This window comes from Cherax quadricarinatus, chromosome 3 (genome assembly GCF_038502225.1).
Source record: "Cherax quadricarinatus isolate ZL_2023a chromosome 3, ASM3850222v1, whole genome shotgun sequence".
Lineage (NCBI taxonomy): Eukaryota > Metazoa > Arthropoda > Malacostraca > Decapoda > Parastacidae > Cherax > Cherax quadricarinatus.
Window position 1 is genome coordinate 70948511 of NC_091294.1, and position 13319 is coordinate 70961829.

The 13319-nt window shown below is 37.7% G+C and overlaps 1 protein-coding gene across 5 annotated transcripts in view; it reads left to right on the forward strand.

Annotated features, from left to right (window-relative positions):
* The window catches only part of LOC128705417 (female sterile (1) homeotic), a 684385-nt gene that overhangs the window by 440230 nt on the left and 230836 nt on the right, over window positions 1-13319 (forward strand). For all 5 annotated transcript variants that reach the window (XM_070092310.1, XM_070092319.1, XM_070092329.1 and 2 more), the window contains one exon: window positions 2729-2772. In XM_070092310.1, the coding sequence (XP_069948411.1) occupies window positions 2729-2772 (44 nt within the window). The remainder of the gene's footprint in view (window positions 1-2728; window positions 2773-13319) is intronic.

Sequence of the window (13319 nt, forward strand, 5' to 3'; positions counted from 1 at the left end):
ATGCAGTATTTACTGTAGCACTGCTACCTGTGTTGCTGATACAGAATCTGTTAAAGACTCTTAATGGAAATCACGAAATGCAACTTTCTTCATAGTAGTTACTACTGTCCAGACATTACACTACTACACAGAGCCATCACATCACAAGATGTGATGGCTCTGTGTAGTAATCTCAAGACACGTCTTACAACACAAGTGTGTGTGTGTGTGTGTGTGTGCGTGTGTGTAAAATGCTTCACATCAACAGTGCGTATGATACGTGGCCTTCGACAAATACCAGGTTACACTACACAAGGATGATATAAGGTCAAAAAAGTGCATGCAACTGCTTTCATCCACACCAGTGACAATATAAAGGAGAATCAGAGTGCATTCGTGTTTATCCAAATTTCTGCTACACCACCTGCTATCCTGTAACCTCGCCCAGGCAGCAGCAACGGCAAGATACATACTAAGATTGTCACTTATCGTTGACCCAACTCATGAATAGTAGTGTCTATGTTTCCTGTGTAACTTGGTAATACTCCCCTTTAGAAAAACGTGGTTATAATAACAGCATACACTGTTTTACATTTTGTCCACTTGTGGGGTCACTGGCTCTCCCACCAGGTTATGAGTAAAAAAGTCAGGAAGGCAAGTGTTGTAGTTCTCTGTAAGATTGGGGAATGCTCTCTTGTACTTAGAATGTGACACACTCCAGAATAAAAAACATTAAAAATAAAAGTTTGTGCATATGTAGGTACTCTACTCAGTGGTATTATCATGATACTTACCAGGTATATATGATCTGCAGTACATACACCATGTTGAAAATATTCTGATTGAGTGTTGAGTGTTTCAACGCTTATATATACAGTGGTACCTGGACTTAAGAGTTAAATTTGTTCCGTGGCTGAGCTCGTAACTTAATTTGCTCGTATATCAAATCAATATTCCTCACTTAAATTAACCGAAATGCCATTAATCTGTTCCAGTCCCCAAAAAACTATCCCATTTTTTTTTGTTATGGGTTTTTAAATAAAAGTGTATAAATAAGAAATTATTTTTGCCTTTTTAGCCAGATCCCAGCAATGTTTTAGAAACGCTGGATTATTATTATTATAATCATGGGGGAGCTCTAAACCTGTAGGATTATACAGCACATGTGGGGGGAGGCATTCAGGTAACTAGAGCATAGATCCAATTCCCTAGATCAAGAGCCTCTCACCAGCATCAAGGAACCTCCCTTGAGGGGTAGAAATGCTTGAGTATATACGAGACTCCTTGAAGCATGGTGTAAGATGAGTGCCGCCCCATTGCCAGTGGAGTGACACTCTTGGATTGGCATTTGATGATCGTGCACTGCCTTGGCTTTATTTTTGACTGTTACACATAAACATGTCTATCTGTTTGTTTCTGTCTATGTGTTTGTCTGTCCATCACTCCACTGCCAGTGGAATGTCACTCGTGGAGTGACATTTGATGATCGTGCACTGCCTTGGATTTATTTTTCACTATTACAAATAAGCATGCCTGTCTATCTGTCTAGCTCTATGTTTATCTCTGTCTCTGCTTATCTCTCTTTGTCTGCCTGTGTTTCTGTCTTCCTGTCTCTCTACTTGTCTCTCTGTCTCAGAGAGCCACTCATGAACCAAAAGGTATTACACACAATGCAGTTGTTACTTCTAATTCTGAGCAAGTGAAAATGTGTATTATACTTGCCAGTCATGCTTATTATGCCTTATATCTACAAGCATAGTATACAGCACTTTGTCTGGACTTTTTTGGGTTATCCTAGGTAATTTAAATTATGTATAACTGTATTTGTGTACCTGTGAGATACAGAGATAGATACAGACAGACAGGAGGAGACAGAGACAGCCAAAGCAAATCAGGCAGCAAGCCAGCCAGCCGGCCACCCAACCAGCCAGCCAGCTGGCCACCCAACCAGCCAGCCAGCCGGCCACCCAACCAGCCAGCCAGCCGGCCACCCAACCAGCCAGCCTGCCGAACATGTATTACATGTTCCAGAATTGTTTCTCGTTACTTAGGGCATACATTATAGAATATTCTGGCAGCATGACACTACCAGTGGTATCAAAATTGAAAGGTTACACATTGGTTATTATCAAGGTTTTTGATATTTCCTCTCTACTGCGAGTGGCGGTGTATCTGAAGCTCACTCGTAACTTGATTTTGGCTCGCAACTCGAAGCAAAAAATCGACCAAGCGATGGCTCATAACTCTGAAAACTCATAAGTTGGGGCACTTGTAAGTCAAGGCACCACTGTACTTCTATAATCGGACACTGGTGTTATGCTTCCAGGTTTGTATGAGATATATATACACAATATTTAACATTCAGATCAAGTATTACCAAGCTTATATATACCATAGTAATTGCATGCAGGTGTTATGCTGGGTATATTGGCATGTATACACATTATGATGTATATACTTCTCAAGGGAGATTCCTTGATGCTGGTGAGGGGCTCTTGGTCTAGGGAACATGATCTGTGCTCCAGTTCCCTGAATTAATCCTGAATACCTTCCATTTCCCCCCCCCCCTCCCTGGCACTATATAATCCTATGGGTTTAGCGCTTGCCATGATTATAATAATATGATGTATACACTCAGCTTAAGTGTTACCACTGGTATATACAGTACCTTAATATGTATCAGCAAGTGCATAAGAAGATGCTAACTTGTTTAGCAAATATTAATTGTCAATTTCTTATTTATTTGCAGGAAATCGCAAGCCTAAAAAAGCCAAGCTCGACTCTTCTGCTCAAGTAAGTTTAGCTGAGGCTTTATACTGTTGAAGTATCATCATATATACATCATCATCATTGTGTCAGCCTTACATTGTTGAAGTATCTTTATAGACTTCATGATTGTTGCATCAAATAGCATTCATTGTGAATGTTGGCTGTTGTGTCTTGCAAGTAGTGAGGGTAACCTAAACATGTATTTTACTTTAACGCTTAGCTGTGTTATCCATTTTAAACATGTAACATTAGGTAACGTTAAACCTGGGAATAGGTCACCTAGAAGGATAGTTGGGTAATAGGTATTGTTTGTGCTGTCTGGCAAGCTGGCAGATATTCTGGCTGCTCTGACAGGCTCATTAATAATCTTTCCATGTACTGTGTGGCAGACAGGTAGTTTTGGTGTGTTGCCTAGAAAGTGCTTGTGGCAAGTGTTACTTCCAGTGCTGTGGTGAGGGTGGTAGCTGATTGCGTCAGTACACATGATGGTGTTTATAGCCATTATTGTGCTGCTGATGACAGGAGCTGGATCTCATTACTTCATGCCTTTATGACTCTGTCATCCTTTGCAAACATTTGCATAAAGTTACAGAGAGAATAGTTTCACAATATGTTAACTGGTTTTACTTGTACCTTCTAGATGTTAATATTATTGTTTGTACTTTTAACTCTGAGCTTTGTTAAAGATATCCTTGAGGTAAACCTTGCTAGAACATTCAGAGCACATCAAGCATTTGATTGGGTAATGTTGCACTCAGAAGTCAGCTTTATGAAGTCATACAGAGCAACTTACTCACCACATACATATACTTTCTGTGTAGTGCAGAGTGTAGCTAAAGATTCTGGATTAGGTATCCGTGTGTTGGCAGAGGTAAGTAGTCACCTGGCAACATGTGTCCATGTAGGATAAGTTGCACTAGGGGTAGTGGGGAGGTAGCACTACTTAAGTTACTTCTTGCCCGTTCCCCAATTTTTATTTTCTTTTACCATATCATTTGGCTTTTTTTTTTTTTTTTTTTTTTTTTTTTTTTTTTTTTTTTTTTTTTTCCCTTTTAACCCTTAAACTGTCCAAATGTAGATGTACGTTTGGAGTGCTATGCGAGCAAACGTAGATCTATGTTTGGCCAGTTTAAGGGTTAAAGGAAAAAAAAAATGCAGTATCAAAGTTGCAGTAGTGCAGCACTACTGCAACTCTGATAATGCATTTTAACCCTTTCACTCTCTCACGTAGATTTACATTATTGAGGCCAGTGACACCTGCATGCATGTACATACTCTTAATCAAAGCATCCTCAAATATAATGTGAATGGTAAATTTTAGCCCAGGTGGGTGTGCACAATATAAAAAAATCCTCCTGCTTGCTGCAGTGCCTCATGGGAACAGCTAACCTCTGACCTTGTGTTTGGGTTAAAATAATTTTGAGACATTTCATGACTTTGCATTTGGTGGGGTTAAACTCCTGGAGCCAGTTGGTGGACCAGGCTCGCAGCCTATCCATATCCCTTTGTAGTCCTGCCTAGTCCTCATCCGATTGAATTCTCATTAGCTTCACGTCGTCTTCCTGTTCCTTAGTATCAGTTAATAGATTAGAGGACATACTTGTCAATTGGCTTGAAATAGGCCTCAAAATGGGAGAAACATTCATGTTTTGGTAATTGTCTTGAGAAAGGGCAGGAGCTGTACTCCCTTGTCTCCAGTCTGTTTTATGGGTTGTTACTAGGTCTGCTTCATTTACTGGGATGGCCTAAACCATCACCAATCATTCGGGGTTATATTTTATTAAGCCAAGAAGTGGGGTAAAGCTTTGATTTTTTTTTTTTGTATAATGATAAATTCAAAATGGAGATTAAGTGAAATATAGGAGAGGCCTGGAGATGTGATTATTGAACAGAAGAAAGGTTGCTTTAGTGGCTGGAATGTCCACAATGTTTGTTCTGGACTCCTCATTTTTAAATTGGAATTTATTAAATTTTGTGTAAAATTTGCCAAATTGCTGACTTCTGAGCACTTGATATGGCAGCTTTGATGGTTGAACGAGCTCTTTCTTGCAATGCATTGACAGAATTGGGTCAGTTTGAACAGTGGAATTGGCCTCAGATTAAGCAAAATTATGATGTGTAAATTGTGTCAAGACCATCAACTTCGCCTCTGTAATTCCATGTTTTGTCATCATATTTCTTTACCATTTTAGAAGATAAAATTATGGATTTTGAGTCTAAAATGTTTTAAACACACTAGACATTCTAGGCACTAAAACAACATTTCCTCCATTCATTAATCACATCCCCAGGCCTTCCATTTTGAGTTCATCACCACAAAAAATTTAAGATTTACCTTATTTCCCGGATAATAAAATTATAACCAGGAATGATTAGTCATAGTTTATGCCATTCCAATAATTGAATTGGATCTAGTTAAAGCAGACTGGGGGTGTAGGGAGGCCTTACCCATCCTTAAGAAAGTCGAAAAAAAATAAAAAATTTCTATTTTGAGGCCAATTTCAAACTACATACTTGTGGTTCTGGAACCAACAATAAGCCTATAGTTTTACAGTATTGTGTCTTCCATTCTATAAAATGAGACAATAAAAGATTCAGTAAAACCACAAAATCCATCATAGTAAACATCTTGGTCACTATTTTAAACCAAACACGGGGTCAGATTTTTCCATTACTTATCATGCCTTTCATCAGGCAGGAATGTTTTTTATATACCCTGCACATTCACACCACAGGCTCATTCTGTCATATCTAGGCCAAAATTTACCACTCACAGCTGCTCTGAAGGAGCTGAATTCAAGATGTAGATCTACATGAGGGACCCTGGCATCAATAACAAAGATGTTCAGGTTGGACAGTGAAGGGTTAAGGGTTATGTTGGTAGCTGACACTGCAGCATCATACTTTATTGTGCTGTGATGCAGCATCATGCTGGTGAGCAACCAGCTGCACCAGCTGTACCAACCACTTTATTGTGAGCCTGAGTGAGTGAGGCAGGCTAGAAACCAGCTGCACCAGCCATCTCACTCATTGTGAGGCTGAGTGAGTGAGGCAGGTTAGCAGGCAGCAGCACTAGCTTACTCTCTCTGTCTTGTGAGACAGCAGTCACTCAGTAGAGACCTCTTTCTATTCACTTGTGGTTGTTAACTCTTAAATCTGTGGTCCTTGATCAGTCTTCTCCAAATAAATGTTTGCTCTCTAAACTTAGTGATCATGTGCATTGTTAATAAACGAGGTTTAAAATTAACTTAGGGAAAAATTATTGTTAATAATTGAACATTAACAATATAAATATAAAATGTATAGTTCTTGGCCAATCTCTTCCAAACAAATATGAGCTCTCAGTACTTGCATAAAATGAGCATACACACTATGAATGAATTTGGTGAAAAAATAACCATTAAAACACAATTTTTATTAACCACTTACCGAAACTGCACTGATGGAAATTCCTTAGGTAGGATTCTACTCTGTCGTCATATTGTTAAGGATTGGTCACAAAATGTGCATCTTCCTGCCAGTTCCAGATGGAGTCTGGTGGTGGTGGTTGCTTGGTATTGATAACTGGTTGCTGTGGTTGTAACACTAGCTGCTCTTGTAACACATTGTTGTTCTAACACCACTGAACAACACTGGTTGTGACACGTTCTACCACTGTTGAACATTGGTTGTAACATTGTTGTTTTATCACTGTTGAACATTGGTTGTAACATTGTTGTTTTATCACTGTTGAACATTGGTTGTAATATTGTTATTCTACCACTACTGAAGAGCATTGTAACATTGTTGTTCTACCACTGTTGAAGAACATTAGTTGTAACACATTCTACCACTGTTGAAGAACATTAGTTGTAACACGTTCTACCACTGTTGAAGATTAGTTGTAACATGTTCTTCCACTGTTGAACAATGGCTGTAACATTGTTGTTCTACCACTGTTGAACATTAATTGTAACATTGTTGTTCTACCACAGTTGAACGTTGTTACATTCTACCACTGTTGAGCACTGGTTGTAACATTGTTGTACCACTGTTGAAGAACATTGGTTGTAACATTGTTCTACCACTGTTGAACATTGGTTGTAACACATTGTTGTTTACCACTGTTGAAGAACTTTGGTTGTAACATGTTCTACCACTGTTGAAGAACATTGGTTGTAACATGTTCTTCCACTGTTGAAGAAATTGGTTGTAACATTGTTGTTCTACCACTGTTGAAGAACAGTTGTAACATTGTTGTTCTACCACTGTTGAACATGGGATGTAACATTGTTGTTCTACCACTGTTGAACATGGGATGTAACATTGTTGTTCTACCACTGTTGAACATTAGTTGTAACATGTTGTTCTACCACTGTTGATGGTACAGTAGTAGAAAATAATTCCATGATCTTTTTTCTGCATCCTGTATGTTCCGTGCGAATAATTTTGTAGCTTGTGTTTGCACTTTGTCTATCATGTTGTATTTTTCATATGTTTCTTAGGTGTAGATAACACACTAGTACTGTTGTGCTATAATTTTAGTCCGACATATTGTCGACACATGTTAACCCTTTCGCTGTCATTGTCATTAATACGGCTTACAATCTAGTGTTGGTTCCGTATTAATCCACCAAAATTCTAGAATTTTGGAGAAAGCTGGTAGACCTACTCATGAGAGAATGGGTCTGCATGGTCAGTGTGCATAGTATAAAAAAAATTCTGCAGCATGCAGTTCATAATGAGAAAAAAAAAAATCTGACTTTAAAACGCTGACTTTGAGGTGTATTTTCATATGCTATTTATGGTTGTATTCTCGTTTTCTTGGTCTCATTTGATAGAATGGAAGATATATTACAGAAATGGAGATGATTTTGATTGGTTTCATGACGGAAAGTACCTTTCAGTTGAGCTCAAAGTAGCGGAAATGTTCGATTTTTGCTGATGTTCAAGAGTAAACAAGTGATGTCACCGTCTAGTACGTGTCCAACTGGCCAGTCCAATACGCAGTCACAAATGGTTTGACATTATTTATACAATTATTACAATAATGCAGTAGTCTGTGTAATAGTAAATATTCTATTTTTTGTCGATAGAACAAGTGGTGTTCTAGCGAAATAGCTATGAGTTTGGTCGACTGGAACAATGGAATTGGCCATAAATAGGGCTCAAATTGGGCAAAATCGCCGATACATATATATTGCTGAGACTACTAACTTCGCGAGAGCATAATTCCATAAGTTTTCCATCAAATTTCATACTTTTGGTGTCATTACCATCGGAAAAAGATTCTCGTCATTTCATAAGAAAAAAAAAAATTTTTTTTTTGTTTTTAATTCTTCAACACTGAGAGCAAGTTTGTGAGCAGGGGTCTCAACAGTGTAAGGGTTAATGTGTCTTGTGATGCTCATACACAAAAGCTGTGCCATAGTTTCTCTGTATACCATGGCACTTTCTTAAGCTTTCGTTGATATTTCGTTCAATGATGTTTTCTGTATTTTTTCTGTGTTTTTAACCCTTCCGCTGTCCTAAGCCCAGAAATTAAAAGTGCTCACAATGTCCATATTTTAACCCTTTCAGGGTCCAGACCCCCCTGATCCAAGAATTTTTTCTTATGGATTGATAAAGAATCCTTTTTTGGGCCAATTTCATTGTTCCAGTCGACCAAACTCATAGCTATTTCGCTAGTATTCCTTTTATTCTGTCGATTGAGTACAAGAAACCATCTATTTACCTATATCCATTACCCAATAAAGTGATTAGAAATCAGTAATTTGGCCAATTTCACACAAAATAAAAAAATTGCCAATTTATAAATGGGGTCCAGAATAAGCAATGTAGACATTCCTGACACTAAAAGAAACATTTCCTCTGTTCATTAGTTATATCCTCGGCCTCTTATATTATGCTTTCTTTCCATTTAGAATTTTTATTCACACAAAAAATAGAAGATTTACTGTTTTGTAGATAACTCCGTTACTGTAATAATAAATGTATAAATAATGTCAGTGCATTCCTTAACGCACATTAGACGAGTGACGTAATTTGTGAACTCTGGAATATCGACAAAAATTGAACATTTTTGCTGCTTCGAGCTCAATTTCAGTACACTTTCAGTTCTAAAACCAATCAAAATGATCTTTATTTCTGTAATATATATCTTCATTCTATCAAGTGAGAATAAGAAACTGAGAATACAGCCATAAAAACCATACAAAAAATACAATGCAGAGATGCTATTTTAAACCAAAAATATGGTTACGGTTTTTCCCATTATGCAGTGTGTGGGGCGGGATTTTTTTATGTGGTGCACACTAACCACACAGACCCATTCTCTCATATCTAGGCTTAAATTTGCAGATCGCATCTCATCTGAGTGAGCTGATTTCATCACTTATTTATAAGGCACCGACTCAGAGCTCAAAACCTTAGTACTGTGGCATGGACCTCAGAAGGGTTAAAAAAAAAAAGTTCTGAATTGGTAGGGAATATTTTTCTGAAGGTAATGACACCAAAAGTATGAAATTTGATGGAAAACTTACAGAATTAGAATGGCACAAAATTAGGAGTCCGGGCACAATTTATGTATCAATTATACTCACTTTGAATCTTACATTTAGCCAATTGCATTTCTCAGTTTGGGAAATTCTTAGCTATTTCACTAGTATGCCTTCTGTTCTATTTGAATGAGCATAGAAGTTATCAGTTTGGCCAATTTTACAAAAAAAAAAAAAAAAAAAAAGTAGAAATTAAGAAAAAATATCACTTGAAAAATGTAGACATTCCAGGCACTGAAACAACACTTGCTCTGTTTAGTAATCACATACTGAGGCCTCTCATATATTACACTTGCCTTCCATTTTGAATTCTTAAAGTAAAAAAAAATACCCTATTTCTCAGATAAAATATAACAAGGAATAATTTGTCATGGTTTATGGTGTCCCAATAATTGACTCAAACTTAATAAAACCCCATAGAATAGACTGAGGAGGGTCGTAGGGGGGACTTAACTGTCCTCAGGAAATTTGGCAAAAAATTTAATAATATTTCTTCTATTTTGAGAGGGATTTGAAGCTACTTAAAGGGTTAAAAATTCATGTTCTTGGTGTGCCCACTTTCCATCTTCTACCATTTTCTTTTCATGTCATTGTATACTTTCAATTCCATCATTCCTTCTCAACAAGACTGTACAATTTATTGAGATCTTATTGCAAGACTTAGTCATTTTTATTACTTAATTTTGTGTAGGGTTTTGTATCTTTTACAACATTATTATTGAAGATTGAGACACTTATGCAGCATATGGGAATCTTTATTCAGGAAACGTTTCGCCACACAGTGGCTTCATCAGTCCATTCATCACAACTGTCAGACACTGCAGCATCATGGGATCTTGTTACAAAGAATTCTTCAACACTTGTTCAACCTTTGGACGAAGACCTACTTCGACTAGTGGATGGTACCACTATGACCCTGCCTCCGCCTGCTTCACCTCACCTCACTACAGTATATAAGCCACGTCTACGGCCCTATGCTGTACATTCTACAAGATTGATGGACTGAACACATCGACTCCAGGCTGAGGGACTGATTACCTCATACTCCTCCTCTCCTTACGCCTTCCTCTTTGTATTGGACTGATGAAGCCACTGTGTGGCGAAACGTTTCCTGAATAAAGATTCCCATACGCTGCATAAGTGTCTCAATCTTCAACTTGTCGGTTTTTCAAACCATTCATCACAACATTATTATTGTATTCATGGGAGGTGCAAGGAGAATGTGAGGTACCATAATCATGTTTTACCTTATAAGAAGGAAGGCTTGTTCAGATTCTTTGGATCAATGGAACTTCATCTTGCTTGTCATAATTCATAATTTCTATTCAGTTAGGCAAGTCATTTTTTTTCTTCTTGTTGCTATTGATAATTTCTTTAGCAGGTACTTTGCTCCTCTGGCTTTAGCTCATTTTTATAACCTCAGCAGCCATCTCCCACCAAGGTAGAGTGATGAGAAGAAAACACATTCACCATAATTTATTGAGTGGATGTGTCCCCAAGTATGTTGACGTCACACTTCAGATTACCCTCTGACTGTTACATGACCAGTGTACAGACACTGTTCTTCCCTCCACCACCCCTCCTTCAGTGTACAGACACTGTTCTTCCCTCCACCACCCCTCCTTCAGTGTACAGGCATTGTTCTTCCCTCCACCACCCCTCCTTCAGTGTACAGACACTGTTCTTCCCTCCACCACCCCTCCTTCAGTGTACAGGCACTGTTCTTCCCTCCACCACCCCTCCTTCAGTGTACAGACACTATTCTTCCCTCCACCACCCCTCCTTCAGTGTACAGGCACTGTTCTTCCCTCCACCACCCCTCCTTCAGTGTACAGACACTGTTCTTCCCTCCACCACCCCTCCTTCAGTGTACAGGCACTGTTCTTCCCTCCACCACCCCTCCTTCAGTGTACAGACACTGTTCTTCTCTCCACCATCCCTCCTTCAGTGTACAAGCACTGTTCTTCCCTCTACCAGGAGACAACCGAGTCCTCTAAATACATATAATATTTTAATATTGTCATTATATTTTTTAACTCTTTCACTGTCCAGACCATTGATCTGACACTTTTTGTCAGTTTTCCATTAAATTTTGTACTTGTTTTATTACTTTCATAAGAATTTTTTTTTTTTTTTTTTTTTTTTTTTTTTTTTTTTTTTTTTTTTTTTTTTTTTTTTTTTTTAATTCTAGGACCCTGTGGAAAAGTTTCAGATTGGAAGTCTGGACCCTCGAAGGGTTGACTTATTTACTGTAATTTCACTATTAATAATGAATGGATTGAAACGATTTTTACAGTAAGCATTCATCAATGAATGTTTGACAATTCTATTGCAAAAAATGAAAATAGGGAGGAATAACATCTTGTAGGAGTGAGGAAGATCCACGTGTGAGTGTGGGGGTAGTGCGTGAGGCAGTGGGTAGCACGAAAGGAGGTAAAGCAGCTGGGATTGATTGGATAAACACAGAAATGTTAAAAGCAGGTGGGTATATAGTTTTGGAATGGGTAGTTCTTTTATATAAATACAGCCTGTCTTGCTTAGTGACATAATCGTTTACCAACATCTCAGACTTACGACAGGTGCTCTGACCAGTATGCACACCTAAATCATGTACATGTATATTAAAGCTGATTTCCTCTGTTCTGTTTATTACAATATACAGTACACTACTGTATAAACATTTAAAAGTACTGTATACTAAAATGGTGCAAAAGTGACATTAAAACAGTATGAAAGATGGTTGACACAAACCCACTACCATATATGTAGTATGCTCCTCGCTTAGCAATGAATTCATTTACCGATGTAGTCTTAGGAACACAACTTCATTGTTAAATGAGGAGAGGCTGTACAGCCTCTCCTCACTTACTGATGGAGTTCAGTTCCTAAGACCACGTCAGTAAACGAATTCATCGCTAATCGAGGAACCACCCCATACTGATACTTCAAAAATGTCACCACCCATTCAGTTTGTTTGTGGTGAAAATCCTTTCCATCTGTTTATTATTAATGGGAATACCACATAAAATAGGTCAATAACTTACTTCCGAGATATTCCAGGAAATGAGCGCATAGTCGATTTTTTTTTCTTCTTTTTTAATCCCTCCCTGCTGCCCACCCTTCAATACCTCTCCATATACAGCCTCTCTTCACTTAAAAACGGAGTTCCGTTTCAAAGACCACGTTGTTAAATGAATTTGTCGCTAAGTCAGAAGCATGCTATAATGGAAGTGGGTTTGTGTCAGCCATCTTTGATATTGTTTTAATGTCACCTTTGCACAATTTATAACATTTCTGGTATATTTTTAAATGTTTATACAGTAGTGAACTGTATATTTAAATAAACAGAAGAGAGGAAATCAGCTCTAATATACATTATTTAGGTATAAATACTGGTCAGAGAGCCCATCGTAAGTCCAAGGCATTGGTAAATGAGTACGTCACTAGGTGAGGAGAGGCTGTAATGTCAGTTTATATTAATCTGGGCATCTTTATCATCTTTACCTAATATTATTCTGGAATAAATATGATAGATAACCTTTATTGATAGTAATTGTATAATTGTACAATATTTTGTAGTGGCGTGAGGCATATCCCTCCATGCATCAGACTGATCTCACCTTCTCCCTCTCATATAACTCTGGCCACCCTCCAATACTTCTCTATATAATGTCAGTTTTTATTAATTTGGGCATCTTTATTATGCTTCTGTTATTTATGTTATACTTAATATTATTCTGGAATAAATATGATGGTAGATAACCTTTATTGATAGTAATAGTATGATTATATAGTAGTATTTTATAGTGCAAAGAGGCACACCCCTCCATGCATCATGGGCAGTCATGAGTTACTGGGATGCTGTTTACTGCTCTCTCTCTGCTATAGCTAGCCCCACCCACTTTGTAACAATGCTAAATGGTGAATTAAATATGTATATTAGAAAAAATAAAAAGGCAACTCCAACTTGATAACTTTGTTTTAATTTGCATATCTCTTTCATATTAAAGAAAACAAGAAAAAAGTAAAATACAC